The 21,892-nt window shown below is 47.2% G+C and overlaps 1 protein-coding gene across 2 annotated transcripts in view; it reads right to left on the reverse strand.

Annotated features, from left to right (window-relative positions):
* Positions 1–880: 880 nt before the first annotated feature.
* EMC1 (ER membrane protein complex subunit 1) overlaps positions 881–21,892 on the reverse strand; it is a 28,952-nt gene continuing 7,940 nt past the window's right edge. Inside the window, exons 9-23 of one of the 2 annotated variants that reach the window (XM_010385559.2) lie at positions 21,623–21,694; positions 21,187–21,246; positions 20,408–20,530; positions 19,531–19,627; positions 17,511–17,633; positions 15,303–15,502; positions 14,991–15,140; positions 13,627–13,788; positions 13,198–13,317; positions 9,359–9,496; positions 5,569–5,742; positions 4,796–5,006; positions 2,948–3,032; positions 1,768–1,897; positions 881–1,681 (exon numbers count right to left, since the gene is read on the reverse strand). In XM_010385559.2, coding sequence (XP_010383861.1) covers positions 1,502–1,681; positions 1,768–1,897; positions 2,948–3,032; positions 4,796–5,006; positions 5,569–5,742; positions 9,359–9,496; positions 13,198–13,317; positions 13,627–13,788; positions 14,991–15,140; positions 15,303–15,502; positions 17,511–17,633; positions 19,531–19,627; positions 20,408–20,530; positions 21,187–21,246; positions 21,623–21,694 — 2,025 coding nt within the window. In that variant the 3' untranslated portion in view covers positions 881–1,501. Of the gene's footprint in view, positions 1,682–1,767; positions 1,898–2,947; positions 3,033–4,795; positions 5,007–5,568; positions 5,743–9,358; positions 9,497–13,197; positions 13,318–13,626; positions 13,789–14,990; positions 15,141–15,302; positions 15,503–17,510; positions 17,634–19,530; positions 19,628–20,407; positions 20,531–21,186; positions 21,250–21,622; positions 21,695–21,892 lie in introns of both variants that reach the window. The other variant, XM_010385558.2, reaches the window with a different exon arrangement.

A 21,892-nucleotide genomic window follows, 5' to 3' on the forward strand; every position in this document is an offset into this window, starting at 1 on the left:
AATTGACGATTAATAAAATGGTTGTCATTTCCTCTTCCTTCTCTACCATCAGCATATGACCACAGAAAGATGACAAATTTTTAGATAACCTGACCAACCCATATATGATTAAACTGACATGTTTCCTTACTAAAATAAAATACCCTTACTTTAGGTCTTCACTGCTTTTATCCCCTCTAATGTGAAAAGAGCCTCAAAGTGATCTTCTAAGACACAAAAGAGGACTTAAACAGTGTCATTCGTCACTTGCTTTATTCAGACCTTCGAGTGCACCTCTTTCGCCACAGGGCTAGAGGTGGTCTACTCTGTACATACATTTCACAGTAAAGAAAAATTCTGTCATTCCCCAACTCTATGACCAAGGAAAACTTTTAGGATTTCTTTAATTTGTAGCAGAGACACAGTGGCCTAGCCAATCGGCAGTGCTATAAACAGTATGCCAGTTTCCCACCCCCACCCTTTTTTTCCTCTTTTTTAAAGCTTCAAAGGTTTAAATAAGACCTTATTTAAACTTAAAATAAGACTTATGTTAAGTCTTATTTAAGATCAATAAGACTTAAAATTTCCTCATTTAAAGAGAAATATGATGCCCCACGTTAATTTATATTAAAAACTAAAAATAAATAATGGGGTTCTTAAACAAGGACATCTTTAAATAGGTTATGATTAGACCAGCCTGTGAGTGAAATGAGAGATTCTCTCTTCTCCCTGGAAATGTCTTCGAGGCTCAGACAATTCAGTAGTTTTTAAAAGGCCCCAACTCACACATCTTAGGTGAAAAGTATAGGCAATGGGCAACAAACAAGACGCTAATGACTTGGCTTCTGATAAATTGAAACAAACATTTGGTGGCTCAGCCTAGTGAATGACAGCATGAAACTAGAGGTTTAACGTAAGTTTTGACATTACATATAGATCCCCAACCGTAAGTTACTTTGGAGGGAAGCCATGAGAGGCTGGATCAGTCCTCGAGCCTCAGCTAAGGATGGATCCTATTTCTTCCCAGTGCAAAACAACAAATGCACCTGTAAGGTGGAGTCAGCAAGGAGAGTTCCCCTCTTACTTTGAAGCAAGAGATGGAAAAAGTCAGAAAGATTTCTAGATAAAATTGGGAAACACAAAAGGCAAAGTAAAACTTTAAACAGGCCTCACAACAATCAGCTGGAATTCTTATTTAAAAAAAAAAAAAAATACAATTCATGGATGGGCAAAGAAAGGAAACCATGCAGAGGCCTTTGGACTTCAAGGGAAAGCCCATCAGGATTCTCTGAGATTCTCAGCTGAGGGTGAGTTCTCTCTCCATGCAGGATTCTGCATCATGTGTATCCCAAAAGGAGTTCTATGTGGAGGTCATCCATCTTCTTCCCTGCAGCTCTTAGCTGAGCACTGAGACACACACACACACACACACACACTCCACCAGCCCACCAAACTGCAGCTGTAGCTTCTTTTCTGACCCACACTCCCCTGGCTCTCCAGTTTTAGGCACAGTCTTTAGTCTTTATCGCCAGGCCCGATTCAGGAGCTTCACCTGTGCTAGTCTCTTAGTGATCATGGTGGCAAAAACCAGGCCAAAGAGGACGCTGCTGATTAACACGTAGTCATAGTCATCCTTCAGAACGTCAAACTGCTTAGATGGGTAGACTCGAGTTTGATAAATGTCCAAACCATAGGCCACAACCTGGAAGGCAGATGGAATAAGAATTAGGGAAGAAACAACCAATGATCCACCAAGGGTGAAACAGGGCAGCTGTGGGCCCTACTCACCAAACAAGTGGACTCCAGGCCCGAGGGAGCTGTGTAGATACCTCGCATTCGAGAAACTGTCTGGTTATAGTTGATGAATCGCTCTGCGTGTATCTGTACATCTGGAGAATATGGGATTAGGTTCTCCTCTCTGCAAAACACCAGCCGGGACAGGCAGTCTGAGCAATGCTGTAAAGGGATCTCTTGGCTGCCCTTCCTGAGTCCTGGAAGGTTTCCAGGCTACATATCTAGCCTCAAATCTCCTAGGAGGTCTGCTTGCATTAGGTAGTTAAAAATTTAGCAGCTGAATGTTAGGAAGGACTACAAGAAAGGAAGCTCTCTGGAGAGTAAGAATGAGATCTAGATTCCTACTTTGTTCTAAATCTGAAAAGAAAGGACATACAGATGACTGGCATTTCACACCACAAGAGGAAAGCCGACCATTTTAAAACCAACACACTGAACCACTAAGCTAATTCCTGTTCGCCACTCCAGGGTGCCTCTTGGTCCCCATTTCTCTGAAACCTGATTATCATCCTGTGTCTTCCTAGTTTTAACCTCCTGTCTCTCATATACTTCTCTCCATTCCTCATGCCCCTAGATAAAGAAATTGAGGATGAAGGTAAGAAAACCCGACAGGATGGTGGCTGTTAATACAACAATACCAACAGTGAACAAGTTACTGGCTTGCCCACATGATCTGGCCCGAATTACCTCAGTGATCTCATTTCCTAGCGTTGCCCTCTGCGAACTCACCAGACATGATCTCGGGATTTGCATTGCCTGTTCCCTCTGCCTAGAAAGTTCTTCCTCAGGTATCTACACAGCTAGCTCCTTCACCTTCTTCAGGCCTTCACTCAAAATGCACCTTCTCAAAGGGGCTTTCCCAGGCCACCTCTCAAATTATACCCATGCACATCCCCATCCCCACTTCCTAGCTCATTCCTGTTTTACTCTCCTTAGCATCTGAGTACCTAACAAAGTATATATTTTACTTGTTTATCTTATTTATTTATTTATTGCCCATTTCCCAGCAGACTGTAAGCTCCATGACGGCAGGTAACTTTTTCAGACTTGCCCCCTGCTACATCCCCAGCCCCTAGCATAGCATGAAGGCACACGGAGACTGAGAACCAAGCTTAATCAGTGAGGTTAAGTTCCATAAGGTCAGAGTCTTCAGCACCACCCACGAGGGTCTCACCTGCTTTGTTCTGTTGGGATCTCGGGGCGACGGGGATCCAGCAAAGCCTTAGGAAGGGAAAGAATTGCTCCAGAAGGTAGTCCAACTACACAGGAAGAAGTGAATGTTCACACCGATCCAGTGTCCAGCAAGGGCCAGTTACAAAAATGTCATTATTGCAGAAATTTAAACAAGAGTTTAAAACAAAAAAGTGGGTCAATGAGGCTCCCTTACATAGCCAAAAATAATAATCCAATAATATGCATAGGTCTGAATGAAGGTTCTCACTTTTGAAGACACTAGCTTCTTAACATTCTGAGATACCAGAAAATAAAGTTCTAGAATCAAGATATGGATAATGATGAAAGAGAAAAATGTAGAAGGCGACCTGGATTTCCTCATGCCCCCTCCCTCCAATACCCCCCCAGCAGGGAGTCTCCTTCCCGTTGAGCAAACGCAGCTGTTTATGCAGCTGCGGTACAGTGGCCAGGGAAGACTAGAGGACCAAGCATGATCGATCATAGCACCAGTTTCAGTAATGGTGATTAAAGCTGATAAACTGCCTATAGGGCTGGCTTCTTCATATTTAAGAATACAATAGGCCAGGTGTGGTGGCTCATGCCTGTAATCCCAGCACTTTGGGCGGCCGAGGCGGGCAGATCATGGGGTCAGGAAATCGAGACCATCCTGGCTAACACGGTGAAACGCCATCTCTACTAAAAATACAAAAAATTAGCAGGTCATAGTGGCGTGCGCCTGTAGTCCCAGCTACTCAGCAGACTGAGGCAGGAGAATCGCTTGAACCGGGGAGGTGGAAGTTAACAGTGAGCTGAGATCGTGCTACTACGCTCCAGCCTGGGTGACAGAGCGAGACTCCATCTCAAAAAAAAAAAAAGCAACAGTAATGCCAAGTGCCCATCAGATCTGAGTCCCAAACATCTTTGGTAAAATCAACTAAACACAGGAACCTGTTAACCACTGTGTCCTAAGTCCTGGGCTTACGTTACATAAGGATGAGATTTTTAGAGCTGGCACGGTGGTTCACACCTATAATCCCAACACTTTGGGAGGCCGAGGCAGGTGGATCACTTGAGGTCAGGAGTTCAAGACCAGCCTGGCCAACATGGCAAAACCCTATCTCTAGTAAAAATACAAAAAGTAGCCAGGTGTGGTGGTGGGTGCCTGTAATGCCAGCTACTTGGGAGGCTGAGGCAGGAGGATCACTTGAACCCAGGAGGCGGAGGTTGCAGTGAGCCAAGATCGTGCCACTGCACTCCAGCCTGGGCAACAGACCCTGCCAGTTTCTGTAACCTGTCAGCACAGGCAGCTATGTTAAGAATGCTATCAGGAACTGACTTTTTGAGCTAGGTGAAAATGCCAAATAGAGAGGTGGTATATCAGAAATGAGGACTAAACGCCAGGCACAATGGCTCACATCTGTAATCCCAACACTTCAGGAGGCCAAGGCAAGAGAATCATCAGAGCCCAGGAGTTCTAGACCAGCCTCGGCAACATGGCAAAACCCCGTCTCTACAAAAAAAAAAAAAAAAATTGTTTTAATTAGCCAGGTGAGCTCAGGAGGTTGAGGCTGCAGTGAGCCATGATCACACCACTGTACTCCAGCCTGGGTGACAGAGTGAGACTCTCTCAAAAAAAAAAAAAAAAGATGAGGACTGAGAGAGAGGTGGTCACCTTCATAGGTGGCAAAGATGAACTAATAAACTTCTTCCACTGATATATAGCCCTCCTCACCACCCTTCCCTTACAGGTGGTTCAACGGGGCTCTGCCAGCAATGTGTCCCTTACTCTGTCCTTCAGTGTGGTTGCCCAAGGGAACCCAGCCATCCCAGAGGCTCCCCATGCACTCACTCAGCAGGTGTCGGCTGGTGATGCCCCGCTCGGTGATGGTGGCCTCCATGGCACTGATGGAGGATGGGAAGATATAGGACTGCTGGAGGACCTGGGGCAGCTGGGGGCGGTCCAGGGAGCTGAAGGCGGTGGCGTTGTATTGCTCGGTGCCCTCATAGAGCTCCAGTACGGTAAACTCGTTGCGCCGAGCCTTGGTGTTCCAATACTGGTACTGCAGGGATAGGAGGAGGCAGCTCAGGGCTTCCCAGCTGCTTCAACTGGAAAGGGAAATTGCACTGGAAGGCACCTTTCTAATTAGCTACAGATCGACAAAGGAAAACCATCAACTAGCACCTCACTTTTCTTCCTTACTACCAAGTTTACTAACTTTCAAAGTATTTTTATCTAGGCTATCCAAAGTTCACCACAAGACAAAGGAAATTCTCAAGATTCTTAGAAGCCATAATAGTAACTAACCTTTGAATCATTACTAAGTGCCAGGCATTGTTCTTTGCTAGACTGAAGGTGACTGTTATTATCCCTATTTTACCAATGATGCAACACAGAGTGCATACATAACTAGTTCGAGGTTATGCAGTCAGGAAATGGAGGAGGTAGGATCACACCTAGGCCGTCTGATTCCTGAGCCTAGCGCCCCTAACCAGCACGCTTTGCTGCCATCCAGGGAATTTGAGATCCTAAGAAAACCAAAGCAGCAACTGGGTTTCTGGAAAGGACTTACGAAGCAGGGAGACCTCTGGAGCTACCTTGTGTCCCTGGTAGTGACTGCTTACCACCACCCAGTTCTCTGAATGCACGATATGGACAGGGCCCTTGGCTTTCTTCTGCACAGAGGAGTGGATGATACGCCCAGTGACGCCATCAATAAGGAAGATGCCAATAAAGGTGCGCTCATGGTGTGTGTCTGTGCTCTCTGTCACCACGGCCAGCAGGTTGGGGTTCAGGCTCTGGAGATAGAGAGAAAACTCCCTTAGAACCACAATGACTCATCACACACTCCATTCCTGTGCTGTGAGACCAACCTGGAGCTCTCCAGCCTGGCAGAGGAATCAGGGTTTCTGGTGAAAAGAGCTTCCTGTTTGGAGTTTCTCATCACTGCACTTGTTTTATGTGCATTGGGTACTGGGTGCCATGCCAGGTACCTTGTATTTTATCTAATCCCTTAAACAATCTTGCAGAGTAGCTATTATGGTCCACATTTTGCAGAAAAGTCTCAAAGTAGTTAAGCAGCTTCTCAAGTCTCAGATAGCATATAGTAATCTTAGATAAAATCCAGGTCTGCCCACTCATTGACCTAGGGACAAATGCTGCAGTGATATTTTTCTTCTCTGGGTCACCACCGCCCTCCCCATCGCTAAATCCATTGACTAAGTCTTGGCCCTCACCTTACTTGACCCACTAGTACCACGTGACGCAGGTGATCACTACCTCCCTGTGACATTTTCTCACCTAGATTCCAGAACATCCCTGCCCAGCACTCCTTCTACCTTACTGGCCTCCCCTCAGACTCTTGGAGGTTCTTCCACATCTCCCCAGTTTCTTCATGGTGGAACACACCAGGAAGCTCTCAAGCCTTGAGCATTTCCATCACGCTTACCCTCGTGGTGGTCTATCTCAAGCCAATCTCATGGCTTGAACACCATTTATGGATGTTGGCAATGCCCAGTGTATGTATCCAAACCAGAGACTCCTTTGAACTCCAGACTTCACTAAGAAACTATCTCAGTATCTTTTCTCAGATGTCTCATCTGAAACGTAACATGGCCCAAACTGAACTGTTCTAACCCCTGCCTAAAATCTGGTCCTGTCTCCTCCCCAGCCAGTGGTGACTCCATACATCAGTGGTTCAGTCCTAAAGCCTCGAGTCATCCTTGACTCCTTTCTCTATAACACATATATACCCGCTCTTGGCTCTACCTTCAAAAGTACCCAGAACCCGATCCCTTCTTCCCACCTCCGTGCTACCAGCCCAGCTCCAGCCACCATCAGCACCTGGATGATCCCACAGCCTAAATGGTCTGCTTTCCTCCTCACCCCTCTACAGTCTAATCTAGGTCAAATGAACCTGTGGAATCTCAAGTCACTGATGTCACTCCTCTGCTGAAAACTTCCCAGTGGCTCTTCACTGTGCTCCAAAGTGAAGGCCACGGTGGTGGCCTGTGATCTGGCCCTGTTGCCCTCTGCCTTCAGCAGGCCTGACATGTCTCCTCACTCATCATCTTCTAGTCACCTGGTCTTCCTTGCTGTTTCTCACACACACCAGGAGTGCCCTGACTTTTCTCTCTGGAAGGCTCTCCCCCAAGCTATCCACACGACTCACTTCCTCACTCAAGTCTACTCACTCCATGCCACCTTCTCACTAAGCCCCTCCTTAGCCACCCAATTTACACTGTACTTGCCTTCCCTCTTCCCGGCTTTATTTTTCTCTATAGAACTGGTCACTTTCTAATACACTATCTAATTTACCTATTTATTTTCTTTATTATTAGCCTCACCCAACTATGATGAAAGCCTCGCAAGGTCAGGAAGTTTTGTCTATTTTGCCCATTTTATATCCCAGTGTGTAAATGAGTGCCTGCATCCAACTAGCACTCAAAAAATACTTGCTGTTGGCCGGGTGTGGTGGCTCACGCCTGTAATCCCAACACTTTGGGAGGCCAGGATGGGAGGATTACTTGAACCCAGGAGTTCAAGACCAATCTGGACAACACAGCAAGACCTCATCTCTAAAGAAAATAAAATAACTGCCTGGGCACAGTGGCTCACGCCTGTAATCTCAGCACTTCAGGAGGCTGAGGCGGGCAGATCATGAGGTCAAGAGATCAAGAACATCCTGGCCAACATGGTGAAACCCCATCTCTAAAAATACAAGATTTAGCTGGGCATGGTGGCACACGCTTGTAGTCCCAGCTACTCGGGAGGCTGAGGCAGGAGAATCGCTTGAACCTGGGACGTGGAGGCTGCAGTGAACCGAGATCGTGCTACTGCACTCCAGCCTGGTGACAGAGTGAGACTCCATCTCAAAAAAAAAAAGAAAAAAGAAAAGAAAAGAAAATAAGCCATAGTGACATGCACCTGTTGTCCCAGCTACTTAGGAGGCTGAGATGGGAGAACTGCTTCAGCCTGGGAGGTCAAAGCTTCAGTGAACTGTGATCGCACCACTGCACGCCATTATACTGGGGAAAATGGAACCTCAGACAGCCTAAGAGAAAAACAGCTAGGCCATGGCAGAGCCACGTCTTAACTTGACAGTCAAACTAGAGGCTTGCACTGTGTTGCACTGGATCATGCTTAGTGATCCAGCTTTACCATCAAGTTCCGTGATCTCGCTACTCTAGTCTATGACACTCCCTCCAACTCAGTCTCTACTCAGTCTCTGCTATACCAGAGGGTGTAATTAATGTGCATTACTACTGTGATTACATTCTCTCCCACAACAGTTTTGCAGCCCACTAGTCACCTCAATCTCCCTCTCTTTAACACTAACTAGAGTGTTGGATCACAGAGATGGAGTTTCTGATGGCTCGACTATGGTTTAACCCCAGAATGCTCTGTCAGTACTACCACTAGTAATAAGAGCTGGGCTAGGCACAGTGGCTCAAGTCTCTAATCCCAACACTTTGGGAGGCTGAGGTAAGAGAACTGCTTGAGGCCAGGAGATAGAGACCAGCCTAGGCAACATAGTGAGACCCTGTCAATACAAAAATAAGAAATTTTAAAAAAGCTTTTTTTTTTTGAAGACAGGGTTTCACTATGTTCCCTAGGTTGATCTCTATCTTCTACAAAAAATAAAAAGTTAAAAAAAAAATTGTTTTGTGTTTGTTTGGAGACAGGGTCTCACTCTGTCATCCAGGCTGGAGTGCAGTGGCACAACTGCAGCTCACTGTAGCCTTGACCTCCCCAGGTTCAGGTGATCCTCCTACCTCAGCCTCCCGAGTAGCTGAGACTACAGGCATGCACCACCATGCCCAGCTAATTGTATTTTTTTTTACTTTTTTTGCGGGGGTAAAGACAAGGTTTCAGCCATGTTGCCCAAGCTGGTCTCAAACTCTTGGACTCAAGTAATCCACCCGCCTTGACCTCTCAAAATGCTGGGATTACTGGCATGAGCCACCAAGCCCAGCCTTTTTTAAAAAATTAACATGGCATGTGCCTATGGTCCCGACTACTTGGGAGACCGAGGTGAAAGGATCGTGTAAGCCCAGGAGGACAACGGAGCTGCAGTGAGCCATGGCTGCATCACTGCCCTCCAGCCTGGGCAACAAGCAAGACACTGTCTCAGGAAACAAAACAAAAAGGTCCAAAAAATAAGAGCTAACATCTGTTGCTTACTTACCATATGCTAGGCACTGGGCTAGGCATGAATATCTCATGTGATCATCACAACAAGCCTAGGAAGAGGGTATATTATTATCCCCACTTCACAAACAAAAATTAAGGCTCAAAGGGATTAAATGACTTACTCAAAGTCATACATCTACCAAGTCCTACAGCCAGACTTGAAGCCCTTGTTTTCCTAATTCAAAAGCCCTTGCTGTATACCAGACAGCTGGCTGTATGTACCTTGTAGAGCACACTGCGGTCCCCCATCACACGGCCCTGGGAATGAACGTGCTCACTGCTGCGTTTCCCCTTCACCTTGACAATCCGCTGTACTTCCGGGGGAATGGTCAGCTCCCAACTCAGCTCAGTGGTGAGATCCTAGGGCAGGGACAAAAAAGCCTGTAATCAGGAGGGTACACAAAGAACTGAAACAGCTGAAGTTAGACCCATCCTACAGTTCATTATTTGAGGCCTTTGTGCAGGAAGGAACAGAGATCAGAACTAGAAAAATGAGCCAGGAGCAGTGGCTCATACTTGTAATCCCAACACTTAGGAGGCCAAGGCGGGCGGATCACTTGAGGTCAGGAGTTCAAGACCAGCCTGGCCAACATAGCCAAACCCCATCTCGGCTAAACTTACAAAAAATTAGCCGGATGTGGTGGCGGGCACCTATAATCCTGGCCACTCAGGAGGCTGAGGCAGAGGCTGCAGTGAGCTGAGATCACGCCACTGCACTCCAGCCTGGATGATAGAGCAAGACTCAAAAATAAAACAAACTAGAAAAATGGCAATAGAGATCTAGTTTATGAAGAAATTTCAGAACTCTCGGTTTGATTAAGATAGATACTAGACCAGGTACAGTGGGTCACACCTGAAATCCCAGCACTTTGGGAGGCCGAGGCGGGTGGATCACCTGAGGTCGGGAGTTTGAGACCAGCCTGACCAACATGGAGAAACCCCATCTCCACTAAAAATAAAAAATTAGCCAGGCATGGTGGCGCATGCCTGTAATCCCAGCTACTCAGGAGGCTGAGGCAGGAGAATTAATTGCTTGAACCCAGCAGGCAGAGGTTGCAGTGAGCCAAGACTACGCCATTGCACTGCAGCCTGGGCAACTCCGGCTCAAAAAAAAAAAAAAAAGATAGATAATAAAGCCAGTAGGAAAGGAGGCAAATGCTCAGTAGTATCCCGTTGTTTATCTGAGTAGGAAATATGCAAGGAAATTTACCATTTATTACTAAACTCCAAGATGCTCGTATACTAGGGCCAGCAGTGAATGTCTAAGCTAACAGGGACCTCAAAACATTTCGTGTATGATTCTTGATGGTCACAGGAAACCAACCAATAAACACTCATGGTTAAATATATTATTATACATCTATCCTATGGAATTATGCGGAGCCCTTGGGCGTGGAGACAGGAGGTAGTTACTGGCAAAGGGCAAAAGGGCCTTCTAGGAGCTGGTGCTGTTCTGTTTCCTGATATTACCAGGCACACAAGTGTATTCCCTTGGTGAGGGTTCACTGAGCCATACCTCATGATTTTGCACTTTTGTCAATATTTTTCTGTAATAAAAAACTGAAGTTGACAAAACAATGAGGTAGAAAACCCATTAAATGGCCGGGCGCGGTGGCTCAAGCCTGTAATCCCAGCACTTTGGAAGGCCGAGACGGGCGGATCACGAGGTCAGGAGATCGAGACCATCCTGGCTAACATGGTGAAACCCCGTCTCTATTAAAAAATACAAAAAAAAAAAAAACTAGCCGGGCGAGGTGGGGGGCGCCTGTAGTCCCAGCTACTCGGGAGGCTGAGGCAGGAGAATGGCGTAAACCTGGGAGGCGGAGCTTGCAGTGAGCTGAGATCCGGCCACTGCACTCCAGCCTGGGCGACAGAGTGAGACTCCATCTCAAAAAAAAAAAAAAAAAAGAAAACCCATTAAATAAAAAAAGCAAATTTCATAAGAATAAATATAGGTCAATTCCATGTGAGTAACAAAAAAAAAAAAAAATGGGCCAGGTACAGTGGCTCACACCTGTAATCCCAGCACTTTCGGAGGCCAAGGCAGGAGGATCATTTGAGGTCAGGAGTTTGAGACCTGGCCAACATGGTGAAACCCCGTCTCTACTGAAAATACAAAAATTAGCCGGGCGTGGTGGTGTGCACCTGTAGTCTTGGGAAGCTGAAACAGGAGAATCGCTTGAACCCAGGAGGCAGAGGTTGCAGTGAGCTGAGATCACGCCCCTGCACTGTAGCCTGGGTGACAGAGCGATACTCTGTCTCAAAAAAAAAAAAAAAAAGTATGAGCCACACATGTGTGTCCACACAGCTGTTGATATGGAATCAAAAATACACAAGGACAGTGGAAAGAGGCACAGCAAACTGCTGACAGGCTTTCCACCTGGGGAGGGGAAGACCGCTGGAAAGGGGGCTACAAAGGTCTGTTCACATTTTGCTTGTTCACCTCTCTCTATCAATGGACTCTTTTACAATGAGAATATACTCATGTATTACCTAAATTTTTAAAATAATAAAAGTTATTAATAATAAGACTTCATTGCCACAACCTTCTTTGAAAACATGAGAACTCACTAAAACATCCCGAGAAGAAGGTCACCAAGTGAGGGCAAAGGCAGTACACTCCCTTGTGGTCCAGGACTCGCGCGCGCACACCTGGCTCACTTCCCACAGACAGCTCTGCCTCCTTTGTCTTCCTTTGTCATTGTTCACTCAGATGATGTCCTCAAGACTCCAGATTCATAACACCCACACTCCAGTTCACTCCCCTGAATCTACAAAACTGTCTCTTTCAAGGTCCTCATTTTATTAACTCAGAAGGACAATTTTTTTTTTTTCATTCACAAGGGTAAAGGACGTGTCTTCTGGGCAGACCATTTCCAGTGCCGTTTATGCTACGGTTAGCTGTTACAAATGTCACCAAAGGGCACTGCATTTTCAAAACAACAGCATCTCCAACTCAGATGGCATTTACCATGTGCCAGGCAGTTTTATGTGATTTATGTGTTGAATTCTCACAACAACCGTTTGAGACAGGTACTTATCACCTTATTTTACAGCTAAGAAAACAGAAGGCCAGAGTCCAAGGTCACAAAGTTAGTAAGTGACAAACCTAGGCTTCAAATCCAGCCAATTGGGTCTAAGCTCTTAAATTCTACGCCTCTCAAAAGGCCTTACAGGACAGGATGGGAGAGCTGTTTGTGAGGGCACACCACAGAGTACTTCTCCAAACAGTCCTGCTAACAAGGCCATGCCAGCCCCTTGTGAACTTCAGAGGTGGACTTCAGAGCCAGCTTGTATCACTGTTTACAAGAGTTGGTCTCAAGTATGTGAGGATTAAAGCAAACTGACCCCCTTTCTAGAAATAAAATTCAAAGCACACATTCTATCATGAGGTGGTCAACATCATCTTCATATAAAAGTACAACTTATTACTCAACCCACATTCCTACCTTCTACTCTCCCAAGAATGGAAAAAAAGTCCCATCTCTCTGCTATAGAAAAAGAATGTGGCCGGGTGCAGTGGCTCACGCCTGTAATCCCAGCACTTTAGGAGGCCGAGGCAGGTGGATCACAAGGTCAAGAGTTTGAGACCATCCTGGCCAACACAGTGAAGCCCCGTCTCTACTAAAAATAGAAAAAATTAGCCGGGCGTGGTGGCACATGCCTGCAATCCCACCTACTTGGGTGGCTGAGGCAGGAAAATCGCTTGAACCCAGGAGGTGGAGGTTGCAGTGAGCTGAGATCGCGCCACTGCACTCCAGCCCGGGCGACAGTGCGAGACGCCATCTCAAAAAAAAAGAAAAAGAATGTGGAATGAAAGCTCCATAAGGGCAGAGATTAGGTCTACTGTGCACTACTCTGTCCACAGCACCTAGAACCATACCTGCCATGTAGTAGCTGCCCAACAAACATGAACAAATGACTGACTTTGTAGCAGACATCAGGATTACGCTAATCTAAGTTTACAGTAGAATGAGTAGCATAATTCACTTCTTAGCCAAATGGCCAGGAAACACGCGCATCTCATCCACAAAGGGTCATGCCAGGACACGCCTTCCCACCTTTCGAAGCCGATATCCACATAGCCGTCCCTGCTCCGCATCCACCAAATAGAAGAAAATGGAAGGGGCAAGCTCATGTAGCTGTCGCAAGACATTCCGAGTGGCTGGAAAAGCTGTGACCTTGAAAAACCCAGAGAGCCCAAGAAAAGAGTTAGGAAATTTCCCCATCAAAGAGAGCCTTAAGAATAAAACAGCAAATCTTAAAAGAATTCGAGTCTAGTGAACTCAGTTTAGGGTTTACATTCAGTTCCGTTAAGAACCTGAGTTTTCACAAATGTAGACACAGCCATCATTTCTCTTCAGGATGGCCTCAGAGCCCAAACATGTGCTGGGTGCAGAGAGCACTCCATCTCTGGGCTGCTGTGTTTGACCACGTGGCCCCAAACCCGACTCCACTAGCATGTTCTCCATCCCCTCTGAACACAGTACCTTGTATTCATCATCGATCAACAGCAACACCTTGGCGTAGTCTTGATCCATGACTGGGAGAAGCAAGGACTGCAAGATGGGGCGCTTCAGCACTGGGGGAGCCACCTGACTCCACTTCCCAAAAATGGGATTGAAGACATACAGAGAACTCATTCCCGACTCCTAAAATGAGCAAACTGTCAGGCTCCATCAACAAGAAAAGACTGCAAATCCTAGGGATAGACCTGAAGAGCTGGGACTCCAGCTTAGCAACTGTGGGGGTTCCCTAGTCTTTGCCCTCTTTGTGGAAAATAAGTTCTTGGCTGTAGGTGAATAGTCCCCTAGGCTAACGTCACAAAGGAAAACGTCAAACTGTCTCTGCCAGTTCTTTTTTGTTTGAGACAGGGTCTCACTCTATCACCCATGCTGGAAGTGCAGTGGCATGATCAAGGTTCACTGCAACCTCTACCTCCTAGGTTCAAGCGATCCTCCCACCTCAGCCTCCCAAGTAGCTGGGACTACAGGCACAAACCACCACACGTGGCTAATTCTGTTTTTATTTTTTGTAGAGATGGGGTTTCACCATGTTGCCCAGGCTGGTCTCGAACTCCTGGACTTAAGCAATCCGCCCTCCTTGGCCTCCCAAAGTGCTAAGATTATAGGTATGAGCCACTGCCTGGCTGCTCTGCCAGTTCTAACCGGGAACCAATAAAAAAACCAAGTAACAATTCAGCAACCTGGCCAGGCGTGGTGGTTCTCACCTGTAATCCCAGCACTTTGGGAGGCTGAGGCGGGTGGATCACCTGAGGTCAGGAGTTTGAGACCAGCCTGGCCAACATGGTGAGACCCCGTCTCTACTAAACATACAAAAATCAGCCAGGCATGATGGTATGCGCCTGTAATCCCAGCTACTTGGGAGGCTGAGGCACAAGAATCGCTTGAAACTGGGAGGTGGAGGCTGCAGTGAGCCAAAATCGCACCAGGCAGCCATTCCAAGAAAGTGTCTACCAAGCCCACCTTCTATGCTAGAATGAATACACAAAAATCCATTCTAATTCTGGGAAGACACAAAAATATCTTTGTGTCCTGCTCTTCCTCAAAGAGAGAAGAGAAAATAGCCACTCAGCTACTAACAGCCAATGTTTAGAAAAGAGGAGAGCTGGCTCCCTATGTAGCTGGTGAAGTCACACCCACTTTCTAAACAATTCCACATCAGTGCTGGCTGGTTCCTTCACCCAGGCATGAAACTAGAAGAAACAAGAGTTCTAACCCCTGAATGTGCCTCATTAACTCACATAATTCCAAGGGCCTAGGAGCAATTTAAGTTACAAAATAGCAAAAAAAGCCACTCTGAGTCTGGCTCAAGTTAGAGCTGGATGCCTCACCTTGTCCTTCACCAGCAGAGTACACTGTGGGGGGTGGGGAAAATGAGCAGTAGTTCTCTGGACCATCAGTTTAAAGGAGGAGTCTGGCTTGACATTGGGTAGATACTGTTTCCACAGGATGGTGCCAGAGCTGCTCTCAATGCCAAAAAGCTGCAAGATAAACAAATACTTGGCTCACTACTAGAAAGAGAAACCAAAGAACTGAGTCTGTCCTTGAAAACTAGAACCAGTGTCATCCCCCACCAAAGGCTTTTTGTTCCTCACTCTCAGAACTTGAAAAGGTTCAGTAACTGGAGACTAAACCACACTCACCTTGCCTGAGGCTGTTACCATCACCATCATCTTCTGGAGGTTGAATTCATCTCTGGCCAGGGTGTCAATGTTGATCTCATTCTTAATCTGACTTCGGGGCTTCCGAGCATCGTAAAACATTTTCCAGAGGTGGGAAGTCCATGCTTGCAGCAGGATAAGCTGAGACGAGAGGCGTTTCAGGAACATCCCCAGCAAGCCATCTTGTGTAAAGGAAAAGTAACACACTCTACATCAGACTAGGGGTCCAGAAGGAGGTACATGCTTTTCCTAATGAGGAATCTCTGCCTCTCCTATGGAGTGGTAAAGTCCACACTCTAGGCCACAAGCCCAAAGGGCAGTCCTATATCTGATGCCAATAGTCTCACACTCAGGTAAGGCTCATGCAGGAGCTTCCAAAAACTACTTAACTGGCTCTTACAACTAAACCCAGCTGGAATCCTGGAATAGACTAGGAGGTCAGGGATTAGACATGCAGGAGGCAGCCATGCTGTGAATGTCTCCACCATAGCCCCACATCCAAGATGCCAGAAGAAGGTTTCTGGGTGCCATGACAAAGCCAGAAGAGGTATGAGTGTGGGGGTGGAGGGTGCAGGTCAATGAATGTGTATCATGAGCAGGTACTTCCATCTCCCACTGCTTCATTCCTACTTTGTCAACTGTTTAACCTGCACCCAACAGACATACTTGCAACGAGTTCCCAGGACCATCATTCACTCTTTCCCTGATTCCATCAGTGAAGCCACTGCCCTCCAGATCTCCTCATTGGAGACCAAAGATTTGGAAACAGATGCAAGGAAGCAAGGTAAAGAGCATGATCTCTGGAATCTGCCAGGCCCAAATTAAGATCCCAGCTTCACCACTCACTATGGGGCAACCTTGAGAAAGGTACTTCACCTTTTTGCTTCCGGTTCCTCATCTGTAAAGTGGCATGTAACCCACTGGATTGTTGGAAAATTATATCATACGATGTACATCAAGGATTTAGCATGGTGCCTGGTACATGGTAATAAGCACTTACTAAAAAAGGAGCAGAACCTCTGCTGATCTTATTTTCCACCCACCTCTGCTCAAGGAAGAGAAGTGAGAAGCAACAGGACAAGTCACAAGCATGGCAGTCAACACACACACACACACACACACACACACACACACCCCCAAGGATGTACCTCATTGGTCCCAGCTAGGAAGAAAAACAATTAACCAAAAGCTAGCCATGTGAGCAGGCAACGAGCAACAAGGCAGCAAGAAGCAGGTTTTACCTTGAATCGCTGGATCCAGGCAGCAGAAATAAACAGTAAAGTCAAATTAATCCTCAGCTTAAGAAAATGTGCATTGCCTAGCAGAGTGCCTGATCCACAGCAGGCCCTCAATAGCTATCCGTTGGAGAGCTGGATGAATGGACAGAAGAGAGAGGGTGGGGGGCAGGACTGAATCAGAGCAGAGTGAATCAAGTTCATCCAGGCAGTTGGGACCATGGCCAGCTTTAGAGGGCACTGGGCTATTTCCGCACTACCCAGATCAACCCAATCGTGTCTCCAGACAGATGAGGCTGCTGCTTTAGGGACAATGAGTATACAGTGCCTGGTAAATTTTTAGTACACAGGCAATGGTAGCTATTTCTATACCAAGTTAAGACTTTATTCCCCACCAGGCGCAGTGGCTCACGCCTGTAATCCCAACACTTTGGGAGGCCAAGGTAGGCAGATCATGAGGTCAGGAGTTCAAGACCAGCCTGACCAACATGGTGAAACCCTGTCTCTACTAAAAATACAAAAATTAACTGGGCGTGGTGGCGCACACCTGTAAACCCAGCTACTCGGGAGGCTGTGGCAGGAGAACTGCTTAAACCCGGGAGACGGAGATGACAGTGAGCCAAGACTGCGGCACTACACTCCAGCCTGGGTGACAGAGCAAGACTCTGTCTCAAAAAAAGAAAAAAAAAAAGACTTTTTTCCCTCAGCTTTCCCTAGAGGGATTTTCCCCTAGCTTTCCCTAGAAGGATTCACAGTTCATTCTTTCACAGAAAAGAACGGTTTCATAAACCATATGGCCACAAATGCACTGGAACATCATCACAGAGCTCGTTCAGAAAAGACTAGCAATCTGCCAAGCCCAGGAAGCCGGAGATGCATGACACGGTGTCTCTTGTGGTCATTTCCAGACTGACCCCTCCAGCAACTCTGCAGCTCCAACCTCTTAGGTTCATACCTGCCTTTTTGCCAAATTCTCCTTCCAGCTCGGCCTGTGCCCCAGTCAGGGGGAGGTCCACCATCTCTAGGCACACCACTTCTGCCAGGGACTCCTCACGGCTCCAAAGCACCACCTTCCCTGCTACAGGAAACATTTTTACAAAGCTAAGCCTGGAGCTGGGCACAGTGGCTCATGCCTGTAATCCCAGCACTCTGGGAGGCCAAGGTGGGCGAATCTCTTGAGCCCAGGAATTTGAGATCAGCCTGGACAACAGGACAAAACCTTATCTCAACAAAAAATAAATATCAGGGCCAGACGAGGTGGCTCACGCCTATAATCCCAGCACTTTGGGAGGCCAAGGGAGGCAGATCACAAGGTCAGGAGATCGAGACCATCCTGGCTAACATGGTGAAGCCCCATCTCTACTAAAAATATAAAAAGTTAGCTGAGCGTGGTGGTGGGCACCTGTAGTCCCACCTACTCGGGAGGCTGAGGCAGGAGAATGGCGTGAACCCAGAAAGTGGAGCTTGCAGTGAGCTGAGATCACGCCAGTGCACTCCAGCCTAGGCAACAGAGCGAGACTCTATCTCAAAAAATAAATAAATAAATAAAAATAAATATCAAAAAATTAGCCAGGCATGGTGGCAAGTGCCTGTAGTCACAGCTACTTGGGAGACTGAGGTGGGAAGATCACTCGATCTCGGGAGATTGAGGCTACAGTGAGGCCATGATCGTGCCACTGCACTCCAGACTGGGCAACAGTGAGACCCTGTGTCAAAAAAAAAAAAGCTAAGGCTGCCTCCCAGATGTTCTAAAGAGATTCTTCTCGCTGACTCAGGGATTACTACAAGCTCTTGCATAAAAGGAGAAATGGCAGAGCAAGGGGCTGGAATCAATAGGTCAAGGGAGGAAAGTTATATATCCCACCAAGAAGGCCAAGTTATTCTTCAAAAGCAGGTAACAAGGGCTGGGAGTGGTGGCTCACACCTGTAATCCCAGCACTTTGGGAGGCCAAGGCAGGCAGATCACCTGAGGTTAGGAGCTCGAGATCAGCCTGGACCAACGTGGTGAAACCCTGTCTCTTACTAAAAATACAAAATTAGCCAGGTGTGGTGGCACGCGCCTGTAATCCCAGTTACTCGGGAGACTGAGGCAGAAGAATCACTTGAACCAGGACACAGAAGTTGCACAGAGCTAAGATTACACCATTCCACTCCAGTCTGGGCAACAAGAGCAAAACTGTCTCAAAAAAGAAAAAAAGAGCCGAGCACAGTGGCTCATGCCTATAATCCCAGCACTTTGGGAGGCCGAGGCAGGTGGGTCACCTGAGGTCAGGAGTTTGAGACCAGCCTGACAAACATGGTGAAACCCCATCTCTACTAAAAATACAAAATTAGCCAGGCATGGTGGTGCATGCCTGTAATCCCAGCTACTTGGGAGGCTCAGGCAGGAGAATCACTCAAACCTGGAAGCCAGAGGTTGCAGTGAGCTGAGATCACGCCACTGTACTCGAGCCTGAGCCACAAGAGCAAAACTCCGTCTCAAAAAAAAAAAAAAAAAAGCAGGTGACAGGCCAGGCACGGTGGCTCACACCTGTAATCCCAGCACTTTGGGAGGCTGAGGTAGGCGGATCACTTGAGGTCAGGAATTCGAGACCAGCCTGGCCAACATGGCGAAATCCTGTCTCTACTGAAAATACAAAAATTAGCTGGTCATGATGGCGCGTGCCTGTAATCCCAGCTACTCGGGAGGCTGAGGCAGGAGAACTGCTTGAATCCGAAAGGTGGAGAATGCAGTGGGCCAAGATCATGCCACTGCACTCCAGCCTGGGCAAGAGAGCAAGACTCTATCTCAAATTTTAAAAATTTAAAAAATTTGAAAAAAAAATCAGGTGACATTTGGCTGTGAACAAAACACTCGGGGCACACTCCACTTGAATCTCTTCCAGAAACCTGCAGCCTCCCAAAAAACAGTCTGACTGGAACACATCGGAAGGCCTGGGGAAATAAATAAAATGGGTTGAATGAGGTCTACTTACCCAACTGCTGCAGGAAAAGTAGCAGATGATCCTCCGTCTGCACCAAAGCCCGGTAGCCCACTGAGTCATCCTTCTTCAAGAACACCTGGATATACAGCTATAAGCCACACAGTCAAGACCAGTGTAGTCAGTGAGGATCCAAATGCCTCTGAGAGCACCAGACCCCAGGAGTCAAAGCATTAGGACTTAACAGAGGCACAAGCCATGGCATTATTTGATACCTAAACAATGTAGCTATCATCTGGATGCCAGTAAGTGATACATATTCTTAGGTGCCAACACAATGATGCTGGGGTCTCCCAGATCTTTCTATGGAGGAACATGAATACTGCACGGGTACCATGCCATTCATCCATGTTCTAATCACACCCCACAAAGTGAGCAGGAGGCCAGGATTAGACTTTCTGCTTTAGAAACAAAGAAGCCACAGCCCAAGCAGCTGAGGAAAATAACCAAATGTACACAGAGGCAATACTGGGTAGTGATGAGTTCAGGCTGTGGGAGGTTAGACCTGAATCTGAACCCCAGCAACACCTCTTACTGGCTCCGTGACTCTGGCTATGGTACTCGATCCCAGCAGGCCACAGAATCATTTTAAAACCAGGTCAGGAACAATCGCTTCACGGGAGTGTCCAGAGGATTAAATTAATTAATATGTAAGTTAAAAGCTTAGAACAGTGCCTGGTACACAATGACAAGCTGGCATAAATAATACCTGCCTTTACTGTGATTTCCAACAAGTCAGTGGCTCAGAGAGCATTAGAACACATGTTCAGAGAGCCTAATCCAAGCCCCATGCTAAAACCTGGCCCTGAGGAAAGGAAGGCACGTGCTGAGAAGCCCACAGGACAGTCTGCAGAGAAAGGCTCTGCCTCACCCGCTCAGGCCGAGTGCCGCTCTGTTCCAGGCTAAATGTAATTGTGGTATCCAGCAGCCGCCGACCTGTCTCCACGAGATACAGGTTAATGGTGTAGGTCTGATTGAAGCAAGCCAGAGAGTCCTAGGGGTACAGACAGCACAGGTCAACTAGAGGTATCCCCCGAAAGCAAAGCCCACCAAAGGAAGTCCAAGGATTGGGGGCAAATACCCTAGAGAAGGAGCCAGGCCAGAAGGGGAAATATATGCAAAGGAAAATAAAAGAGAAAAGCAAGCCAAATCCTAAGGCAGAAATAAGGTGCCTGAGTAAATAAATGAAATTACAACTACCATACTTGTCTTGGAAGCCAATACAGAGTAGCAGACTTCTGAAAGAGAGGTAGGGCTGAGCAAGGTAGACTGAGCAAGACAGGAGGCAGGGAAACGCTGAGATGGAAGCCACAGCAGGAACCTATGTATGCCTCCAGCCAGGGGCTGACGCCTCCGCTTCAGGGTCACTGCACAGATTACTACTCAACTGTGCCAGCCAAGATCCCCAGAAAAATGGGGACGCAGAGGCCCAGAAGAGAAAATGGCTAGGAACAGACTCTAGGCATTCTACCTCCTAATCTCCCGGTAAAATGAGATTAAGGGAAACATCATTTAATTTACAGTACTTAGGAAACCCCATTTGAAGCTGGGAACTCTCAGACCTGCTCCTAACCAAAGCTGTGCCCCCAACTCTCTTTGGTGGCCTCCTGCGTCTCTCGGTCTGGCATACTGCCCAATGCCACACCCTACCTTTGAACTAGACTTCTCCGGAAAGCTCCCCATTGACCCATCTTCAGAATTGCTAGGTTTCTGCTATGAGAAAGAGAAGGACAGGAGAAAATTCAGCCAAAGGGTCACTTCCCAGTCACTGAAATGAAGCTTTTGTTTTTGTCTTCTTAGCACTTGGGAGAAGGCAAAGCTCATTTCTCACCCCTGCCCACAAAGCCTATTCAACCCTTAATAGCCCCATATGAAAGTAAGGTCGTCACATTAGGGTCTCGTTCCTGGGGAGAAATGGGGTGTACAGAAAGTTCTATAGGTGAGGCAAGACCTCACTTCTCAACAGCCTCCCGCCCCCTAGGTTCAAACTGACCAGGCCAATGTGCCCAGACTTCTGATTTTCAGGGTTCCTGGCAGAGACCAGGAAGGAAAATCCCAAGTGCTGACTGTTGTTCTCAATACTCACCACTTCATTCCGACAGGCCATGACTGCAGCCACCGTCTTCTCCCCAGTGGTGGCAAAGCTCACTAGGGCAGTCTGGGGGAAAAGCAAGGCATCAGCTCCTAAATGGGACCAGTACTAGCCAGCTACCTTACAGAGGGTCACCTCTCCAGGGAAGGCCCTTGGCCTTAGAGTTGAAAGTGCTCCCGGCCGGGCACGGTGGCTCAAGCCTGTAATCCCAGCACTTTGGGAGGCCGAGACGGGCGGATCACGAGGTCAAGAGATCAAGACCAT

This window comes from Rhinopithecus roxellana, chromosome 12 (genome assembly GCF_007565055.1).
Source record: "Rhinopithecus roxellana isolate Shanxi Qingling chromosome 12, ASM756505v1, whole genome shotgun sequence".
NCBI classification, from domain to species: domain Eukaryota; kingdom Metazoa; phylum Chordata; class Mammalia; order Primates; family Cercopithecidae; genus Rhinopithecus; species Rhinopithecus roxellana.